Source organism: Triturus cristatus, chromosome 7 (genome assembly GCF_964204655.1).
Source record: "Triturus cristatus chromosome 7, aTriCri1.1, whole genome shotgun sequence".
In the NCBI taxonomy this organism is placed as follows: Eukaryota; Metazoa; Chordata; class Amphibia; order Caudata; family Salamandridae; genus Triturus; species Triturus cristatus.
In genome coordinates this window covers 365457285-365478561 of record NC_140590.1, presented here as the reverse complement: position 1 = coordinate 365478561, position 21277 = coordinate 365457285, and the positions used below count along the sequence as shown (strand labels likewise).

Sequence of the window (21277 nt, the reverse complement as noted above, 5' to 3'; positions counted from 1 at the left end):
GTAGATCAAACTTTTTGCCCAAGGCCATAGACGTCTCTGTTTCCTAACTGAGACAATGCTTTCACAATTCTATACCACTGCTAAGGCTGTCTAGCTTTGTGGAGTCTCTTTAAGAGGCATCTATTTTAATGTTGCTTTTTTGTTAGACGAAAAGTTAGGAAGGTAGACGAAAAATTGGTTGTTCTTTGCTTAGTTAAATTATTGTCTCACCGTCATGCACGGACTTGTTCATACCTTTATATGTCTCTTCTTTCAACTTTTCCTGGAACAGTTGGACTTGCCACAGATCTTCGAGGAGAACCAACCAATTACAGTATCTGTAGCTGAGGAGGACTCCCTGGTAACCAGTGGGCCAACCAGCAACCTGCCAACACAAACTGCATCATTATTACCCAAGGTACTCGGAGATATTGACAGGATGGTTGAGAAAGACTAGGGGTGACATAGATTAGAAGGAAAGAGGGTGAATGCAGCCCAAAGAACCCTAGAATGGGATAAGAGAAGGGCTAGAAAGAGGACACATTTTTTTAAAACAAAAAATATTAACTTTTCAAATTAGAGAATTTCTCATGGGTTGGTACATCTGGGGCCATATTACATATTCGGCGCATTTCCCTATTTTTGCCACGGCACATCTTTAAGTAGGTGCACCATGCTCAAACAGAAGCAAAGTGATTCCCTAATTTTCATGTGGCCACGTTCACATGGAAATAAGGGAAAACTATCTAATGATAGCGCTGGTGTTACATGTGAGCCAGCACTATCTGTATTACAGAAGGGGCCTCACAAGTATCTGTGGACCCTTCAGTAATGCCAATGTCCCCCGGAGGCACACAAAGCGGGCGCACATGCTCGATGCATCTCTGGGGCATTCTCTGTAATACAGCCCCTGAAAAGCTAAGTGATACAGAAGAAGCCAGTCACATACCGGAGAGTTGCCATCCATGTGACTGTCTCTACTCTAGATATTCTTGTGTTTCAAAGGTACATGGTGTTGGGAAAGCCCCAGATTTCCTTTTCTGTCTCTGCCTTTTCCCCAATCTTAGCCTGAACAGGAAGAAGGCCTATGACAAAGCGAAGAGTGATCATGTGTTCCTAGGTTGTCTTTTCTTAGATTTCTCATATTGCCTTGAAGCATTACCCTCTAATCATGTCCACGCTCAGCCATGAATCAACAGGTTTACTACCTCTCTTCTAGGCAGTGGCAAAGTCTCCAGAAGCGGGAAAAGGCTCTCGCCCAAAGAAGCCAAAGGAAACAAAACCAAAGGTGAAGAAGTTGAAATATCACCAGTACATTCCTCCAGACCAGAAGGTGGACAAGTCCCCAGTGGCGATGGATGCGGCCTACTCCCGACTCCTGCAACAGCAACAGATCTTTCTGCAACTGCAAATCCTCAACCAGCAGCAGCAGCAACAGACTTTCTGTGTCCAGGCTGTGCATCCACTGACAACCAGGTAACTGTTCCTCAGAGATCCAGGGGGCCTCTTCCAGGCAAAGCTATACCAGGAAAATGGTAAGCAGGAACTGGATTTCTGAAATCACTATGTACTCAGCACTTCTGACCAGAAGAGAACAACATCCCCAAAAATAGTATGTTGAAAAATACACAGGGAGTCAGTTTCCAAGCTCCCTCTCACATTTCAAGGAGCTTTTCTGCCAGCCTCAGTGAAGCTGCACCAAGACTGTTGTTCCACATCTACTCTGACTAGTGTAAAGTGAGTTTCCTCTTTACTGGATGCTACTGTGGCTCCACTGCGGTCGCTTGCTCCTACGCTGAATATGTACAGAAACCACAGAGCACCTGGTGCGATGCATATGGAATTGCATAGAATTGATTTGATTCAGACAATCAAAAAGCAGCCTTTCTGAAAGAAGCGAGTCTCCCTGATAACTTAGCACCCTCCCCATTCCGATTTACAACATAATACCATTTCCAATGGAGAGACATGGTAAGACTTAAGTATTCGCTGCCTCTGTGAATCTGGTAGGGCATGTTCAGGGATATTTGAGAGAGGCACCAGCCTACTGTAACACATAGGTCGCTAGATATTTTCCTGGTAGAGCGAGGACATGTATTGCTTGTTTGGGTTCTGCTGCACTGTATTGAATGTGAATTTCACAAATGGCTAACCTTGCCCACACCTCTTCTCTTCCTCTTAGCATCTCACCCGACCAGGTGATCAGTTTTACAGGCACAGCACATTCAGGAGCCTCCTCTATCAGTATTGCACCAGCAGGAGCCACCACCACTACCACCACCACTGCTGCCATGTTGACAGCTGCCAATTCCGTCTCATCGCCTTCTCCAAAAATGGAGCTGCTTCCTGCTAACCTTGATGACTTGACGGTAAGTAATCACACATTAAAGCCAACATAATTTTTATCCTCTTGCCTGCATCAAAGCTGATCGAGATTTGGTGGATGAGTGGACTAATGCATCCACCACAAGGACTCATGTTTGACCTATTAGTCACAGGTTTGAATTCTGGTAGGTTTACTAAGCATTTCATCCTTCCAAGGACCATAAAATGAGTACCATTGAGTTGACTAACTATCAGCAGCTGGCAAGGTAATCCCTGCAAGTGAACATGCGCTCTAGAAATATGTATGTTTTGTTATCTCAATGTACTCACCTATCGTAAAGCACATTACGAGGGTCAACTAAACGGCTCAGAACCCTCTTCCAGATCCTTTAACCAATCCCCAATGAGACACTTGAACAAACATGCATCCCTCTACACCAGCCATCACCCCCGATCTTGAAATGCGTTGTGCACTCCTGTACCTGGAACACTAATAATCTAGCAACACCTGCTGTTTCTCTGCAAAGTGCTCCGCTGTTCCTTAGAGCTAAACTACCATTCTCTACATACTGCAAATTAATCAATATAAAATTAAACATATCCCTTCTGTTAAGAAGTTGGATGACCAGAACCAGATTTGTGACAGTTACAGTTATGAAAAGAGGAGCCATTGAGAGGACTCCCAACTGGGTTCAGAACCTAACGGGAGAGCAGAAGTGAGGTGGACAGAGAGTTGGCTTTGAAATGTGGTGAGAAGGTACATGCAACACTTAGGTTCAAGGCATAGAAAAGTGGATCCATCGTGGTTTAATTTGTGTTCTGCCATTTGAAAGTGAAAGATGTTTCTAAGCACTCCCTTCCAGATCACAAATATGATACTTCATTTGATGTATTCTGCACCCTGGAGTGGACCAACATGATCTCACTCAACACACTGCCACATCCACACCACACAAGTCAGCACAGCATTATGGGCACCCAGATCCTCTAGCAATGCCTTGGTGGAAGCAATAGATAGGGATGTAACCCGTGTCATGAAGAGAGTTACACTGCCTAGCGGACTTCCATCTACTTTTCCCCTGCAATGGTCAAAGTAGATTACGTTTCAAATGGCACATCAATAAAATCTACACACTATGTTTAGAATCAATCTTCAGCCAGGTGTTTCAAAAACATGTTCTAACCCAAGCATTGAGTCACAGTTCAGGGACTCGGATTCTGATCCACCATCCTTGCTGACATTCAGTCTGAGACAAAGCACCTAGCTTTTAGGAGGCCAAAGCTGGCTTCTGCTAATTATCATACTAAACACAAATGTTTAGGGAAGGTGGTCAGTACGTAGCAATAAAAGGAGTTGACTGTTTATGCTTATAATTTTTCAAATTTTTCTGCAACTAGTTTTTGAAGTTTTTATTGCACACACCTGGTCCAATTGCATTAAAGCTCTTTACAATACAACCAGACTATGTTACACATTTATTTTTAGCAGCGGGAGATTAAGTGATTTGTCCAAATCAGAGCCCATGGAGCCAAAGCCAGGATCCAAACCTGGCTCCTTGTGTCCCAAAGTCAGCAACTCTAGTCACTGATCATGTTTCAGGGGCATGTGATTTTGTGATTTCCAAGCCACGTTATCATGTCTCAGGGGCATGTGATTTCCTGGCTTCTTTTCCGATTCTGAGGTGTCTGTTACACCAGTTCCATGGTGGGCAGCTGTTTTCCTAAGTGAAATAACCTAGGCCTATCTTGCTCCTGCTTACTCTGAAGCAAAGCAAGACTTTAAATGTCTCTCCAGCTAACTTGCACTTTGATTTCTGCAAGACCCCATAAGCTGGCCTTCCATCGGTTTTTATTTAAAAACATTAACTGAATGTTTTGCCGGAAAGTGACCGTATCACAACTGTTAGAACACCATTGCAAGAGCTTCCATTCTCTGACAGAATCCATAGCTCGCCTCAAATTCAAATATCTCAGCAGGATAGATTCTCTCTACCCTGTTAATGAGGCCTATCTCTATCTCCTGGAACACAATCAACAAAGTAAAATCAAGCGCTTTAAGGTAGACTTAGTTCTGGAATTGTTGAGCACTATAAATAAAATAACTGCAACTAAGCTTATTTTGCTACATTCCTAGTTCAATCCAATGAAGGTAGATTGTTTAGTGTCCTGCATCCATCTACTTGCAATTCTCTTGCATGTGAAATTTACTAATCTCCATCTTTCCTGACTCTTAGAAACGAATGAAGTCCTATTTCTTTTAACTTGTTGAAAAATGTCTATATTTAAGATGGAGCCTAAGAGACCCTCTTATGTAGCATGTGTGTAACAAATACAGGTAGTCATTAGGACATTTCCGAACAAGCACGTTCAGGGTTTCCTGCATTAGTCCTTTTATTTTTTTTTAATCTTTGCAAAATTGAGTTGGAGGTAAACTTTTGTGAGGATGCTCGTGAGGGCTTAACCCCCCCAAACATGAATTGAGGTGTTCAACATAACAGGAAGGAATAGGCCGTGGTACAACGCATGCGATACATAGCATGCCATTACAAAGCGGTTGTTACAATGACTGCGTTGTTACATCTCATACCATTACAACGCAAGTTGTTACAACGACCTGCTGTAGGGAGTGCTGAATGTTGGAATACTATAATTTACTATTCCAGCTCCAGTTTGTGCATCAGTAGGAAAGGTGTTGGATTTTAAATCCAACACATTCTGCCCCCTACAGCAAATCGTTGTAACGACTTGCCTTGTAATGGTTAGCCATATAACAACGCGGTCGTTGTAACAACGGCGTTGTAATGGCATGCAATGTATCGCATGCGATGTAAATGATGTTTCCCAACAGGAAGCAATAAAACAAATCCCACCTCCTTTAATGGCCTCATTATTTTAGTTTCAGGAAGAGTTCGGATAAATATGATTATCCTTATTGTTGAACAATTAGATAGATCCCCCCCACCAGGTCTATGTGTGGGTTGATGACACCAACACCGAGCTTTACAAGAAATGTGGACTTCCATGTGAAAGGGTGTCGTCTTTTGTGGCAATCAGAGCAGATACAATAGAAGGTCTCAAGTGCACTCATTCATTTCTGGGTACCTTATTCTATGCTAGGCATTTCTTTGCACTCTCATATTTGAGATCCTGATATTATAATAAGTGGAAAAGCTACAATTTACAGAAGACAAAAGAACATACAAGAACTGCTTGCACCAAATATGCACATTGTACATTCTCTGTACTAACCACATTGGACTTTTCAGGAGATAGGGACAGAGAGTCAAGTTTTTTTAATGAAGATTTGTTTTGCAGTTTTTTATTGCACGATCCAGACCTCCATGCTTTGTCCACTCAGGAAACAAGAAACTCCTAGGATATTTTCGGAGCTGTGTAGAAAGTGCTTAGTCAGCCTGGCATTCCTGCCCCATGTTGTGGCGGATCCTTTAGAGTCAGCACTTTTTCAATAGACTCTACATATGTCTTTTTCATATTGGACTCTTGTAGAAAGAGTGTTTTTCCTATTCTGAGGCAGACTTCAATAGATGTTATAGACAGCCCAGATTTACAAACACGTTGTGTAAGGTTTGAGTAAAGTTTTTTAAAGCAACCCAGACACAAAGTGTTATGGTGGAATCTACAATCCAATGCAAATCATGATTTGTATGGGATTGTCACCCAAAGTATTGCAAAGCTGTGCAGTGCGCTGCCTTACATTACGTTGGGTCAAGGGGGTGTTTCATAGGTGGTGCATGGGCGTTTCAATGTAACCACCCATGGGTTTTGCTGCATGTCTCTATCTACAGAGAATTGTAGACAGGGGTTTGTGCCAACATCCTGCCCACCTCAAAGCAGGCGTAACAAGGAGAAAAGATTTCATGTCTCCTCATTTTTCCTGCTTTGTTTGTGTGCTGCATTGTACAACATATATACAAAGTGGGAAATGCTTTAAAGCAAAGTTTTTGTACTGGAAGAGACCCCTTCCAGCACACAATTTACGCTTCCCTCAACACAGACACCCTTGCACAGTGTCTGTGTTGTGCACTTGTCTGCATTGGCCCATTACAGCCAAAAGTGCACCAGCATAGGAAGATAGCAGAACAGCACACTATTTTAGTAGATATGCTCTGTTCTGTTCTTTCACTCAACACAGCGCAACAACTTTACTCGCTGTGCTGGGTTGCAATAGTTCTGTGTAAATCTGGACCACAACAGGTCAAGGTGAACAGGAGTAATCTAGATATAGGGACACTCAGATTAAATGTGAGAAACATATCACATATCAAAGCCAATTATTTCCATATATATGCAAATCATCGTGTGCTTTGTCATAAGGTGGCTGAATAATCTCAACTCTCGCAATACCATAAGAGATATCATTTACAGTGCCTTCTGTCCGGGTGAGCCAAAATGTCCTTAATTGTGAGAGATTAACTTTATTCAAAAAACTTTTAGTAAAAATGAGGATTAGAAAACATGTCATGTAATAAAAGAAATACATTTCCCAGAATGCCTTTAGTTAATAATGAAAGGGTAAAAAGATATGTCCTGCACCATAAGAGGTATGCCTCTGAATGACTTTAGCTCATAATGTAAAGCTAATGGACAGTATATATTCTATACCCTACAAGACATCAGGCCTGATGTAGGAAATTTCCATTCCCAAAAAGTGGTTGCAAATTGCGCACTGACATTTTGCGCATATAATAGTTTTTTAAAAACCGACCTATGTACAAATAGGTCATCTCACAAAATGCTGAATCGCAGTGGGTCCCATGAAGTACTTTGTGAATTGAGACTCATACAATTGCATGGCATCACAGGGGTGGTGGTCTGCTTGGATCACCATGTCTGTCATCATATTTTAATTAAGAATAGTTTTTTGTTTAATTCAGCCTTTCTCTTTTCAAAGGAAATGGGCCTGCATTTAAAAAGACATTAAAAAAAATGTAATGTTTGTTTGAGAGTTGGCAGTGGTTCACTGGACCACTTCTTACTCCCCAACAAACTTTTTTTTTTACATTCACAAATGGGAAGTGTTCGCAAGGAGGCCCCTTCTCTTTTGCAAATGTCACCACTAAAACCTGGGAACCTTTCAATGTTTTTCAACTGGATTATGACTATAAAACACTGATACCTCTCTTAAGGAATCAGTATTTGGAAAGGATGCCCTAGACATGCTGACAGGGTATAGCATTCTTGGCTGGTGGTTGGGCCTCAGAGCCCTGAGTCGTGTCTGTCTGCTATCTTTGTGTTGGTATTTCTCAAGGTGAGCCAAGAATTACCTTTTTATGTAAATGGGAAAGAGAGACAGATGCCCATCTGGTGGCTGCATTTCAATATGTGATACCAGATAACCTGGAATCATTATCAGCTTCACATCTTGTCCAAATTGTGTGACCATATGCAAATATTTTATTTCACAGAGCCTCCTTTTTATTATCACATATAGGAACACTTCTAAATATTTGAGCTTAGGATATGCCCTTTACAACCACCTCTCAAGTTTGAATTCGTGGACTCTAATGCTGCTCCATCTCTAATATAGATCTAGGACATGTTTAGGGTTTACTGACATGCCTCTTAGTTTGCTAATGGCATTGTCGTTGAGGGCAGAGCAATGAAACTATCACTTTTCCTAAATGTTTGTATATGCAGTTATAAAATCTGATGTACTAAGGTGAAATGCTTCCACATGTTAATAAAAAAAGACACTTTTTAAAAATTTTGAAGATATTTTTACATTATTTTTGTTGCACGATATACGTGGCAAATGTTTTCATGGCTCGGTTTGCGCACCGATTCTTGGACCCCAACAAGACCAATGGCTGGCTCTGGCCCGGCTTGTCCTAATAATTTGCCTGTACTCCCTCCTCTATTTGCCACACAGGCGTAGTACATAGGGCTTTCAATCACTTGATAATGATTTTTCCATTTATTCATGAAACCTTATTTCGGCTATTGCGGTTATAAAAGTACATACATATACACAACCACTTAAAATTAATATCAAGAAAAAATACGATGTTGTAAGAACCACTTATTATAAAATAGTACAAGCATAGATAGCAGTAATAATCACTCATTGGGAAACGGGAATAAAATGATAATCATCACTATTGGAAATATAATCAGTGCAAGCCAATCATTAAAAATATAAATTAAACAAAAAAAGTTAAAAGGAAATTCACAGCCTATGTTTTTATATAAAACCTAAGTCGCAGTAGCAGCCAATTAAAAGCAGGTCTTAATAGATCTCTGTAATAATCAAAGTGACACGGAGAGAGAGAAGTACAACTGTCACTTTATTCCAGGCCATCTGCTCTCTGGCAAGCGGTATGTCAACATTCCAAGGTGAGCTCCAGGAGATACCAAGGTAAGTGGGAAGGTGGGGGTGGACGGAAGGTACCAAGGTGGGAGTAAAAGGGGAAGATACAACACATCTCCTTACCCAACATAACAGATAACCATAACACACAGGGGGAACATTACATAGCTACTCTGTCCCCGCTCCAAACATGACCATCCTCCAACTCCACCACATTTTTCCCCATGCTTTTGACCTTCTGTGGAAGGAAAAATTTACTCTGTGCCACTTGAACCCTAGTGGGTTTCTTTATCAACACAGAATCATTAACAATAGGTTTTAAATTCTTCACACCATGTTTCTTATCATACCACCCTTTGTAGCGGGATTGATGTTGCTGAACATTAATCTGACTTTCTGATCTGTCATAGACAACAGTCTTGCCCCCCTCTAGCCAGAGAGGGTACATCTTGGTGCCCGGTTCTCTCCCTCTTAAGACCACAAAAGGAGAGATCCCAGTTACAAGGTTGGGTGCCGTGTGGTAGGCCCACCAACAGTCTTTCAGGGAATTATCTATGTTGAACCCATTAGACATTGCCAGTTGAATATGTTCTTTAATCATACGGTTCATCCTCTCTACTAACCCATTAGCTTTGGGACAGTAAAGAGCCGTTTTCTCATGCTTGATGTTAAGGTTCTTTAAAAAGGTCATCATTTCATCCGATGTAAATTGCACCCCATTGTCAGTTACTAAAATAGATGGAATCCCTTCAAAGGAAAATACAGATTTTAAGAAAGCAACAAGGTTCTTGGTCGTAGTGGAAGGGGGGAATTTGACATTAACCCAATGGGAGGTGTAGTCCACCAGAACAAACATGAACCTTCTCTGTGGACCTAAGGCATCCATGGGGCCAATTATGTCCATGGCCAGTTTAGTCCAAGGAATTACTGGTACCTCCACTGGTGAAAGTGGAACCTTATGTAAGGTCTTAGTTTTGTCACTTTTTGCACAATTATAGCAGTCATTTACCTTTAATTCAACTCTAGAATCCATCTTGTGGAACCAAAAGCTGTTCCTCACTTTACTTTTGGTGAGACTTCTCCCTAAGTGACCTTCGTGGGCAAGGTCTATTATTCTGTCTCTTAGGGCCTCAGGTGGCACAATTTTGGAATTGCGGTAGATTTTGTTTTCATGAATGGTAAGCTCGTTTCTAACTTCCCAGAACTCCTTTAAACCATCCACAACATCCCCGCATTTGTCTGGCCAACCATTTATGATTAGACTTTTAAGTGCCTCCATTTTGGAATCCTTCTCCATTTCGATATTCCATTCCTCTTTGGAGAAGGAAGGAAGATGGATCGAAAGAATGGGAGTATCCAAAGGGTCAGCCTCGATGTTGACTGCTATAGGAGACCTGGATAAATAGTCTGCAAGAACGTTATCCTGGCCAGGCAAGTACTCAATTCTAAAGCTAAATTTCTCTAGCCCTAAAACCCATTTGGCTATTCTTGGGGATTCACAGAGTGCTTTTCTGGATGAAAAGATGTGCGTTAGGGGTTTGTGGTCCGTGCGGACTGTAAATTTACTGCCCCAAAGGAAAAACTTGAAATGGTTAATGGCCCAGTAGCAGGCCAATGCTTCCCTCTCAATTACGGAATAATTCCGTTCAGGTTGACTTAAGGTACGGGAGGCAAAGGCAATGATAGTTTCTCCACCCTCCCCTTTCTGAGACAGAGTGGCCCCAAGACCTTTGTTGGAAGCATCCGTGCATAAGATGGTTCTCTTCCTATGGTCAAAAGGCCCCAGGGCACGTGAGCCAATGTTTTTTTTTTTAAGTTAGTTACAGAAACAGAGTGTATCTCTTCCCATTTGAATTCACTTTTCTTTTTTAACAGTTCCCGTAAAGACTCACATTTTTCTGAAAATCTAGGGATGAACTTGGCCATATACTCAACCAACCCTAAAAAGGATTTAAGCTCCTCCTTGTTCGTGGGGAAAGGAGCGTTTTCCACTGCTTGAACTAAGCTCAGTTTAGGTTTTATCCCTTCAAAAGAAAGATTTTGTCCCAGATAATCCACCTCCATGACTTTGATCTTACATTTTTCCTTTTTGACAGTTAACCCTGCATTTGACAGCCTGGAACATACCTTCCTAAATATGGTGTCATGTTCCTCTTCATCGGCACCATAAACCAAAACATCATCTTGAAAACACATGCTGTTCGGAATTCCCTCCAGTACCCTTTGCATCATTTTTTGGAAGACAGCAGCCGCCGAGGCAAGACCGAAGGGCATCCTTCCAAACATATATGTGCCAAAAGGTGTTGAAAATGCTGTTAGTGGCCTAGAATCCGGGTGGAGATCTACTTGGTAATATGCCATTGAAAGGTCTATGACAGAAAAAAACTTGGCCTTACCCATGGTACTCAGCATTTCGTTGATGTTAGGAAGGGGGAAACGTTCGATCCAAATATTTTCATTAAGGCTGCGTAAATCAATGCAAAGGCGAATGCCCTGTCCATTGGCTTTGGAAGCTATGACGATGGGAGATAACCACTCCGAGGCGTCAATAGGATGAATGACGCCTAAGTGGCAGAGTTTGTCAAGTTCATCTTTCAGTGGCTGTCTTAAAAGTAAAGGAACTTGGCGAGTCTTATGTACAACAGGTTTCGCCACTTGTCTAATCTTTATTTTATGCTGGTAGTGTTTCAACAACCCCAGATCATTAGAGAAGAGGTGAGGGAATTTGTCACAGAGGGGTGACTCCCCCGTAGCTTCTTTGACCAAGTTGACCTGTTCCCTGCCATTGGGGTCAAGAATTATACCCAGTTCTCTCTGGTGACGCCACCCTAGAAGATTTGAACCCGAGCTGACGAGGTAAACCTTACCCACAGTGGATCTCCCTTTGAAATTAATTTGTGTCTCCACCATCCCCACCAACGGAATAGGGTCTTTGGTATACCCATGGGGTGTGATGTCAGGTTTAGAAATCAGCATACCTGGATCCCCTTTGATTTTCCTGTAATCTTCCATATTTAACAGGGTAAAAGGAGAGCAGGAGTCTGCGAACATTTCAATAGATTTGTTATTGATTAGAATACTGCATTTGGGGTATTCAGAGAAATTACTGCCACATGAACTCTTTACTAGGAACACAAATCTAAGCTGATCATCGCTGGATTCATTGATGGCTTTGACTTGGCTGCTGTCACTGTCCCTGCACACTCTAGCTAAATGTCCTCTTCTGTTACATTTCTTACAGTGAGCATTGCGAGCTGTGCAAATAGGATTGTTGGCTAAGTGATTGCTGCTCCCATATCTATAGCATTTGAGGTCAGAATGTTCTCTTGGAAACTTAATGGATGACTCTCCTTTACTTCTGACTTTCAAAAAAAATTCCTATTAGGAGCATCTACCTAAACCGCTGCAACCACTTCTTCAGATACTTTTATTTCCTTCATACACTTTGCCGCATGTTCAATAGACTGAGCAATAGAAATAGCTTCTTCCAGCGATGGATTTTTTGACAACAACTTCTCTTGGATCTTGCTATTGCTTGTGCATCTGACCAATTGGTCACGTATTAAGGAGTCATTAAGATCCCCAAAATCACACCTTTGAGTAAGACCTCTCAAATCGGCAATGTAGTTTTTTACAGATTCATTTTTTCCTTGTGACCTACTGAAAAACTTGTGACGTTCTAAAACCACATTTATCTTATCCCCAAAGTGATTACCTAACTTTAGCATAGTAATCTCATACACATCTAGGTCATCTTCCTCATCCAACTCAGGTTCTGGAAGAGTCTCATACACTTTACGACCATGAACCCCAATATTGTGTAAGAGAATATGCTGCTTCCGTAAGGCAGAAAATCTTTCTCCACCCATAGCAATCAAATAAGACTCAAAAAGCTTTGTCCATTCCTTCCAATGGATATCAGGATCTCCACATTCATTTGGGAATGAAGGAGGTTGACATATTCCTGGAGTACCCATACTGGAGGAATAAGAAAAATACAGATATTGCAACAATGAGTTGACTGAAGTGAGTGAAGTACACCAGTAAGTCTGGAGCAACTGGTAAGTAGAACGAAATTTGCCCAGGAAAGTTAGTTCAAATGCAGGCAGAACTCAGCGTGAAGTAAATTTTAAAATATCCCAGCAGTACCGCGTTCAGAAGGCAATATAAAAGTATCTATGGCCAGATGCAGGCAGAACTCAGCGTGAACTTAGCTTAAAAGGATTCACCACAAGTTCCAGGAATAAATGCAAAATAACGCTCTGACCCAATGACACGTCTCAAGGTAAGTTTCTGTAATGCCAGAACCAAAGACAAATGGCAAGGTAATTTATCTGAATGTAACTGCGCAATTGCTGCGTGGCAAACCTACCCCCAGCTGGACCGAAATGAAGTAAATTTCTCTTACGCCAACCTCTTTGTCACCAGCAAGCTGAGAGAAAACATGCCACCGCATACGAAGGATACTTGACGGCAGCCACTGAAGAACGTACCTCAGCAACAGTAGGTCTTGGTCTCGGCTTGCTGATTTCCCCGGAAGGTTGCTGCAGCGACTACCGCCCACTGGAGGACGAGAGCCGGCATCCGCAACTCAAAGCTGGAACCAGGAAATGCCTACCAGAGCCAAACAGAGTGCACCAGGACCCCACGGAGCACAACTACGATCTCTCCGCCCGCTTGTGGGCGTGAGGAGGCGTCGACAGTCGCGTCTTCGGTCTGGACCCCGGAAGGCGTCAGTAACCCGGGAGTCTCGCTGAGCGAAGGCTGCTGAGAAAGATCTGCATCAGGATGAAGAATCTTGCTGGCGAAGAGTCCTCGAAGCCAACGTATGGTGAGGTGCTCTTCAATCAGCCACAGCGTGACAGAGTACACAAGATTTGATATGCAACCTGAAGTACTGGCAGCGCACTTGGAAACGCCATACGCCTGGGCTGTCACTGGTCACCCTCAGAATGGCTGGAACTTGAGCAAGAACGCACAGCTGATCAAACTCCCAACTTGAGAGCAAGCATAAGGGGAAATGGCCTGTCCTGCCCCCTCACAGGATCGTCGCCAGTGTAATAATCAAAGTGACACGGAGAGAGAGAAGTACAACTGTCACTTTATTCCAGGCCATCCGCTCTCTGGCAAGCGGTATGTCAACATTCCAAGGTGAGCTCCAGGGGATACCAAGGTAAGTGGGAAGGTGGGGGTGGACGGAAGGTACCAAGGTGGGAGTAAAAGGGGAAGATACAACACATCTCCTTACCCAACATAACAGATAACCATAACACACAGGAGGAACATTACATAGCTACTCTGTCCAGCCCAGGAGCTTTGTTTGGCAGTATTTTGGCTAAGGCAGATAATACCTCACCCAAGGTACATGGAGGTATATCCCCAAGGGAATCAAAGATATGACAACAAGCCGATATCCCACTCTCACTAGGTCCATTATAGGGGCTTGAATATAAATCTTTAAAATAAAGACGCCAGGCTTACTCAGCAATATTAGGCTCGAGGGTAGACCTACCCTCTATTTTCCCGGTATGGACTTAATTCCAGAAAGCTCTTGTATCTTTAACGTCCATGGCATTGTTAATGGCCTGCCCATTCCCCATTCAGATTTCGCAGCTAAAAGGATTTTTTTTAAAAACACCCTTGCTTCCCTTATTTGCATGCTATCCTCCCCCCCTCCCCCCCCCCCCCCAGGCTTGACAACAGGGCTCTCTTCGCATCCCTGCATGACCTATTGTACCAGGGGTTTTTATCTCTGCGATTATTACTCTTATTGGGCTTACTGCTATAAAAAAAATCCGCCAGGCAGGCAACCATATCAAGGTGGATTTTGCCTAGATCTTGATCGGTTTCTAAATTAGCACTGCTTCCAGAGACAAGACTTGCTTTTTCTAACAAGGGAATAATGCTAGTATACATATCCGCCATTACTTCTGGAGCTTGGATTATTGAGCCCCAGCGTATTCTTCTCCCTCTTTCAACCACTATCAAATTGTCTAATAGCAGATTTTCCAGGTCTTGCCCTACTTCCACTACATGGCTATCTAGGGTTGCGACCAATGGATTGTGGTCGCTTTCATAACGGGGGAGGACAGAAAACTTTGCAACCTTATGCCAAATTCCAACATTTATTAAAATATAATCAATTATTGTTGCCTGTCCAGTTCTATCGAAGGTGGGATGCCCAGGTTTATCATCAGGGAACCGACCATTACATGCCCTCAATGAATAGGTGAGGGTAAGAGAGGTTAATTGCAAGACTAGTGGGGTCCACCCCCTTATCGGGTACGCATTAGACGCAGGAATTGACCATAATGAATCCTCGTCACTGGTAATAGGTGTTGACAACCCGTTGAGGGGTTCAAAGTCACAATTTAAATCCCCACCAATTAAAAAATACGCTTCCCCAGACAGTAAATTAAGAAGAACAGCCAAACAATCTAGCGTCGGCGAAGTTTGCCCATACTTAACTGGGCGAGAGTAGACAATGATAATGGCCAGCTTTGGAAGGTTTCTATGGGTGAGAAGAATACATAAAATGTCAGATGAATGAGTTTCTATTATCTTCATCATATAACCCAAGTGGGTACCTACCCAAAAACACAAACCCCCCGACGGTCTACCCCTTGGGCCCTTCACTGCCACTTCACAATATGCTACAAAAACTACTCTATATAATGGTCTTACTGCCCAAGTTTCTTGGAATAAGCAAATCTCGTGGGAGTCTATGAAATCTCCCCAGTCGGGGAGATCCAATCTGGACATTGGGCCCGCAATATTCCACGACAGGATCCTGGGGCCATGTGATCTTGCTTCCAACTCACTCTCATAGGTCGCCTCATAAAATCCCCTATTTATGACTTCTAGGAGCTCGCAATTGTTATCAGCAGTCCCTAATGTTTCGGAGTTTAATGCCACCTCACTGGATGTAACAATACTATTCTTGGGTGCATCTAAGGATTTCCCCACTTCCCCAGTGTCGCTAACTTTAGTGGTTTTGCTTATCTACTCATTCACCTTCTCATAGCTTTGGACGGCCTGTTGGTTTGTTACCTCAGCCCCCATATCCAAAGGACTATTACACGGCTGTTTGTCCGTGATAAGTGGGCGAAAGTCAGTGCGGGTCAGTCAATCCACCTGGTCTAAGACTCTAAACCTATTGCTGAGGGGGATACTGGATGCAAAACAAACACCATCATTCACTCGAAGGCATTCTCTAACTGGGCTCTCCTTTCCCAATTCTTGCCTGGATGTCCAAATTTCCAGTTTTTGTCCTTGATAAGACCACTCGCATATATGTTGGACCACCCATCTGTCAATAACAATACAATCGCCGGCTGAATCTTTCACTCATCGACCCACCCAGCTTACTCTATGGGCAAACAAGATTTGACTTTGCACATTCAGCGGGAGAGGTCTGTTGTTATTCAGCCAATGCATAGATTTATTTTTTAGGTCATTTTAAGATTCTACACTATCCTTGTCTAGTTCAGGCACCCCGGTCAGTATGGCGACATATGGTGAGGAATCAGGGGGTAAATCAATAAATGGCAAAATATGCTTAGACTCACTAGGATTAGATCTTTCCTTTGGTCCTCCAAGTGATTTTTGTGCCAAACCCCCTCCCAAAGATTGCTGTACTGCTCTTTCACCACGGGGACAACCTGTCGTACGTTGGGCCACTACACCGCTATAGGAGGTAGATCCGGCTACATCACTCCCACTAAGTGAAGCATCCGCTGTGTTAGATGTAATTAAGGTAGGCAATGGGTGTTTAGAGACTAACAGAATCCCGAGTTATAATTGTCATCACTTTGTTAGCCTGGGCACTCCTCCTCAGACTACTCTTGATACAATCAAAATTAGTTACTGTCGACTATTCAAGTTTTAACTATTTTTCTTCAATTGATAACAACTTATCAAAAAAAGGCTAACACTCCCATTAGCACAAAAAAAACTACAAAATTAGGTACATAAGTAGAATGATAGTTACCTGCCACTATGAAAAGTATAAAACAAACAAATACACTCACTGGATGATGTCATCAGTGATGTAATTTGAGATGTCATCACTGATGTCACAGAACATGCCATGAGTGATGTAATATGTGAGGTCAGTGCATGGCGGAGGCACAATTTATAAATAATTCTGCTACCTATAACTGGTTACTTTCATTTTTGTTTAGTTCAAAATTAGTTTTTTTAATGTAGATTAAGATTCAATTACAATTCCTAACAGTAACATCACTTTAACCATTGTTTCTTGAGTGAATTTCTGTTATTTGTTTTTAGCGTAAACTAATATTATATCACTTTACCTAAAGTCAACGCCTCTACAGAGATTGGCTGAAGGGCATGGCCTACAGCCAGGCCCTGTGGTCAACCCCTCACAGTCAATAAACTCCACACTGCGCACAGCCTTTGGCTGTGTGTGGCGTGGGGCTGACCGCAGGCCAACCCCTGCAACCAACCCCCGCCAGAGGAAGTGGTCACACAGTCCCCTCCCAAAGCCACTACTTGCCCTGAGGACTCCAGGGGACTTTTTTTTTAAAAAGGAGTGGGAGTGCACATACCCCCCTCCCCAAGACACTATTGGCCCCGGGGACCCCACCCCCTGGGGACAAAAAAAATATATTATTGGGGGGCGTGGCCCCAACCCCTAAACCTTAAGAGGCCCCGGGAAAACCAACCACCGGGGAGCTAATACATTAACATTAGGGGAAGAGAGTTGAGTGGTCCACCTCCCAAATGGACCCCTGATATCCCATCCTCTGGGGCTATACTTTAATTATAGAGGAGCAGGGCGTGTTTCCCCCCTCACCGAGTCTTAAGAGGTCTGGGGTACCCAATCCCCTGGGGCTAAATACTTTTACATTAGGGTAGGGAGGCACGTGGTTCCCATCTTCAAGGGGCTCTGAAGACCCCATCCCCAATGAGCATATTTTAACTATAGGGAAGAAGGACGCGTGGTTTCCTTCTCTGAACCTTAAGAGGCCACAGGGACTCCATCCCCCAGGGCCAAATTCTTAGGGGAGTGGGGCATATGACCCCCTCCCTTACTCTATCAGGCCTTGGGAATACAGGGCTGTATCTTATGTAAACAGGGAGGGATGCTGTCTCGCCCCCTCCCAGAGCCTTCTCATGCCAGGGATCCCCTCCCTTGAGTCCTCATACGCCCCTGGGTACCCCATCCTTCGGGGCTGTATCTTATTTAAAAGTGGAAGGGGAAACCTGTCTCCCAGACCTGAGCCTTTTTTCTCTCTAAAGACCCCATATTCTTGGACGTTTCTTTATTATAGGTGGGTGCCCCTGTGCAACACGCCAACCACTAAGCAAAATGTTAGGTGCAGCAGGAGATCGGGCAGGGAAACAGGACAGGCCAGAAGTCTATTCCCAGCCGGCGGTATCATGTTTAAATCTCTCGCTGGCTGGGAGCAAACTTGTCTTTCCTGCCGACACTACTGTAGGCGGGGAAGACTTGCTTGCTCCCATTTGGCGGGAGATTTAAAAATGCTCCTGCTAGGTGAGAGCTAACACGTTTCCCTGCCCACGATGGTATGGGCAGGGAATCTATTGTTTCCTGGTGGTGTGCTCCCTGGGACACAGTAAATGAGCCTTCCCCGTGGGATGGGGTCCCTGAGCGTATTAAGGCACAGGGAGGGAGACTGTAAGGTTTGCTCCCCTGTTTATTGGTTTTGGCCCCAGGGGATAAGGTCCCAGGGGCCTATTCCAACTGTAGGAGTGGGGCTCCGTGGTGCCTCTCCCTTTTTAAAAAAAACGGCCCCTGGGGATGGGGCTCCTGGAGCTTACAAAGGCTCAGGGAGGGCGGTGGAGCCCCATCCCCTTAATTGACTTACCTAACCCCGGGAGATGCATACTGCCTACCTAGGTTAGTCCCCCCATGATCGATCCATACCCCTCTGGCTCCATCGCCTAGAGCAGCCTTTGAGCGAGCCTCTCCCAGTCCCCGCGGAGCATTGACTGCACCCTTTAACCACACCTATTTTATATTCCAGATGTGTTTTTACTAGCTTTGACGACAACTTCCCTGTGGGATTGAAATAGGAATGGATGTTTGACTTCACTTACAGCTAGCACCCCTCTCTTATTGGACAATTTGCATGACCAACAGTAAAACACATTTTTTTTAGCATTGCTCCTAAAAATAATATTTGATGTGAAAGATGAATACACAGAACTGTTGTTAGTTTAAAAAGTAAAAAGAAAGAGATGTAAGTACAATATAAAAATAAACGCAGCTAAAGAGACTATTACTTCTGAAACATAAAGCACTTACAAGGGGCAGCAAACCAAACCTCTGAATATGCTAATTCAAAGAGGAGGTGCACAGTGTGAAAACATATGCATGGCTCACGAGCGGCAGAGACGTTTCATCACGAATTGCTATTGCAAGTTTGGAAACGTGAGACTTAAGGCACTATTTAGAGGCTGACGGCAGCAGGGCATCTGCCAGAACATTGGATGCCCCCTCTCCACACTTCCTGGTTCCCTTGTGGCATCTAAATGTGGGTCAGTTTCTAAGGCTCATCTGGTTTTACTTCTGGAAACTTCTAGCTGGTGGTCCCTCAGCCTTAGGGTCGCTGTCTTTTGGGCCCTCCTTACTCTTCCATGGAGAGTTCTGAAAGAGTGCAAACTCTTACTACGTCACTGCCAAATAAGAAACCTGGTAATTTCGTCATGCCAATGTTCATTCATTAAAAGGCCTCTGGAATTCAAGGCACTCCATAATATGCAAGTGGACTGGTACCCAAGGAGGTGCCATAAGGAATATCCTTTGTAATCATTAGACGGCATACTACTGATGTGAAGCAATGTGTAGCTATCTCATATTTCTGTGCCATGTATGTAATCAATTTCATCTCTCTTCTTGAAGGTGTCCAAACTCCGACAGCAACTCAGGAAACGAGGACTTCCTGTCTCTGGCACAAAACCAGCTTTGCTAGAACGCCTGAAACCGTACCAGACCCTGTGCCCCAGGCCGGCAACTACACCTATCGCAAGTGCCAGCTTGGTCACCCCTATCCTAAAAATGCCTACTTTCCACGCTCCCACAGTGATGGGCACACATTCGCCTACTTTGTGCACCATTCAGACTGCTGCCTCCCCAATGTTTGGGGAGATGCCCAAATCAAGTATCGAGCAGTGTTCAGGGCTGGTGGATAGCTGTGACGGGCTCGGGGTGTGTGTTGGTGGACCCGCGTGCCCCAGTGGGACAGAGGAGGATGTCCCTATGATGGAGTTTGACGAAGACCAGGTGCTGCAGGAGAAGCAGAAGGTGATCGAGAACCTGACGTGGAAGCTGCAGCAGGAACAGAAACAGGCAGAGGACTTGCGGGTTGAGCTGGAGATGCACAAGCGCCTGAAGAACCGCCACAAGGGGGAACTGCTAGCCCCAAGCCCAGGCTTCGCATCTGTGTTGGGACCTCTTCCTTCCGCGTCGTCAGCAGATGTTCATACTCCTGTGAGTGAGGCCCAGTTCCTTTACACGCTCTCTAACATCAAGGAAGAGCCAAGCAGCATCCAGGAGGCATCAAATGCGGTCACTGCCAGTGACCACTTTATGGTGAGTCTGCAAGAGAGGGAGCCAGCTGCAGGGATTACAAGGGCAGTTTGGTAGGAGAAGTGAGATGTGAGGGTTATGGCAGGAACTGCAGAGCGCTGACAGATGATTCAGGAGCAAGAGTCTGCTGCCAAGGTGCAAGGCTGGAGAGTGTGAGGCGAGAGACGAGTGTGCGGAAAGGTAAGCCTTCGACAGTGTCTAAGGGTAAAGGATTGGAGGCGAGTGAGATGTGCATTTGCAAGGGGGGACCTTCTGTGGAGTATGCAGCAACATAGGATGAGAGGAGAATGTGGATGAGCAGAAGACTGAGTAGGATCGAATAGCAAGACGGACGGGGTACAGGAAGGGACGTTGTGATGTCTGCAGAGGTAAAGATTCTGGTGGACAGAGTAGTAGGCAGGAGGAGGACTTCAGAGTGAAAGGCTAGATCATAGGGACAGAGAATAGTGTGTGCAGGAGACAGATTGATAGAGCTAGTTGCAGGGGTACTAGAAGAAGGAATGTAAAGCGCCTACATCTTAGATTAGTTCAGCATGAGGGAATGTAAGGCCTATTCAATAGCAAATGGAAATAGCACTATTTCATATGTATGTGATTGGCGGAGGAGTGGGAAGTTTCGAAATGAGAAGATGTGTCTCACATCTACATGGTCCCTAAGACGTACTCTTGCGGAACACCAACAAATAGTGGGGTGAGGGGTGATTCTTCAGATTGCCGGGCTTCAGAGAAGGACTGGGCAGAAGGTTTGAGTAAGTGGGGCTGGAGACTTTATTGAAAAGAGCTTTTAGGGGGAAAGTAAAGCAGAATGGTCAATCTAGTTGACAGCTGCAGATAGGTCAAGGAGTTTGAAGATGGAGGGAGGGTGGTTTCAGTGAAAGGAGGTGATAAATGAAGAAGTATGTGTTAAAGCTGCTCGTGTGGACTGTAGAACCTGAAAACCTGATTGCAATGGCTGAAGCACATTGGTAGAATTGAGATTGAGTTCTGTGGTTAAAGACAAGACGTTCGAACCCGGCAGGAAAGAAGCACTGGGCGACTGAGAGAAAATTAGACATCTGTAACATCTA

At 44.0% G+C, this 21277-nt stretch overlaps 1 protein-coding gene across 1 annotated transcript in view; it reads left to right on the top strand.

Moving 5' to 3' along the window:
- The window catches only part of LOC146809688 (myocardin-like), a 205302-nt gene that overhangs the window by 163507 nt on the left and 20518 nt on the right, over positions 1-21277 (top strand). The window contains exons 7-10 of the mRNA XM_085616530.1: positions 272-397; positions 1199-1455; positions 2162-2348; positions 19524-20213. Coding sequence (XP_085472656.1) covers positions 272-397; positions 1199-1455; positions 2162-2348; positions 19524-20213 — 1260 coding nt within the window. The remainder of the gene's footprint in view (positions 1-271; positions 398-1198; positions 1456-2161; positions 2349-19523; positions 20214-21277) is intronic.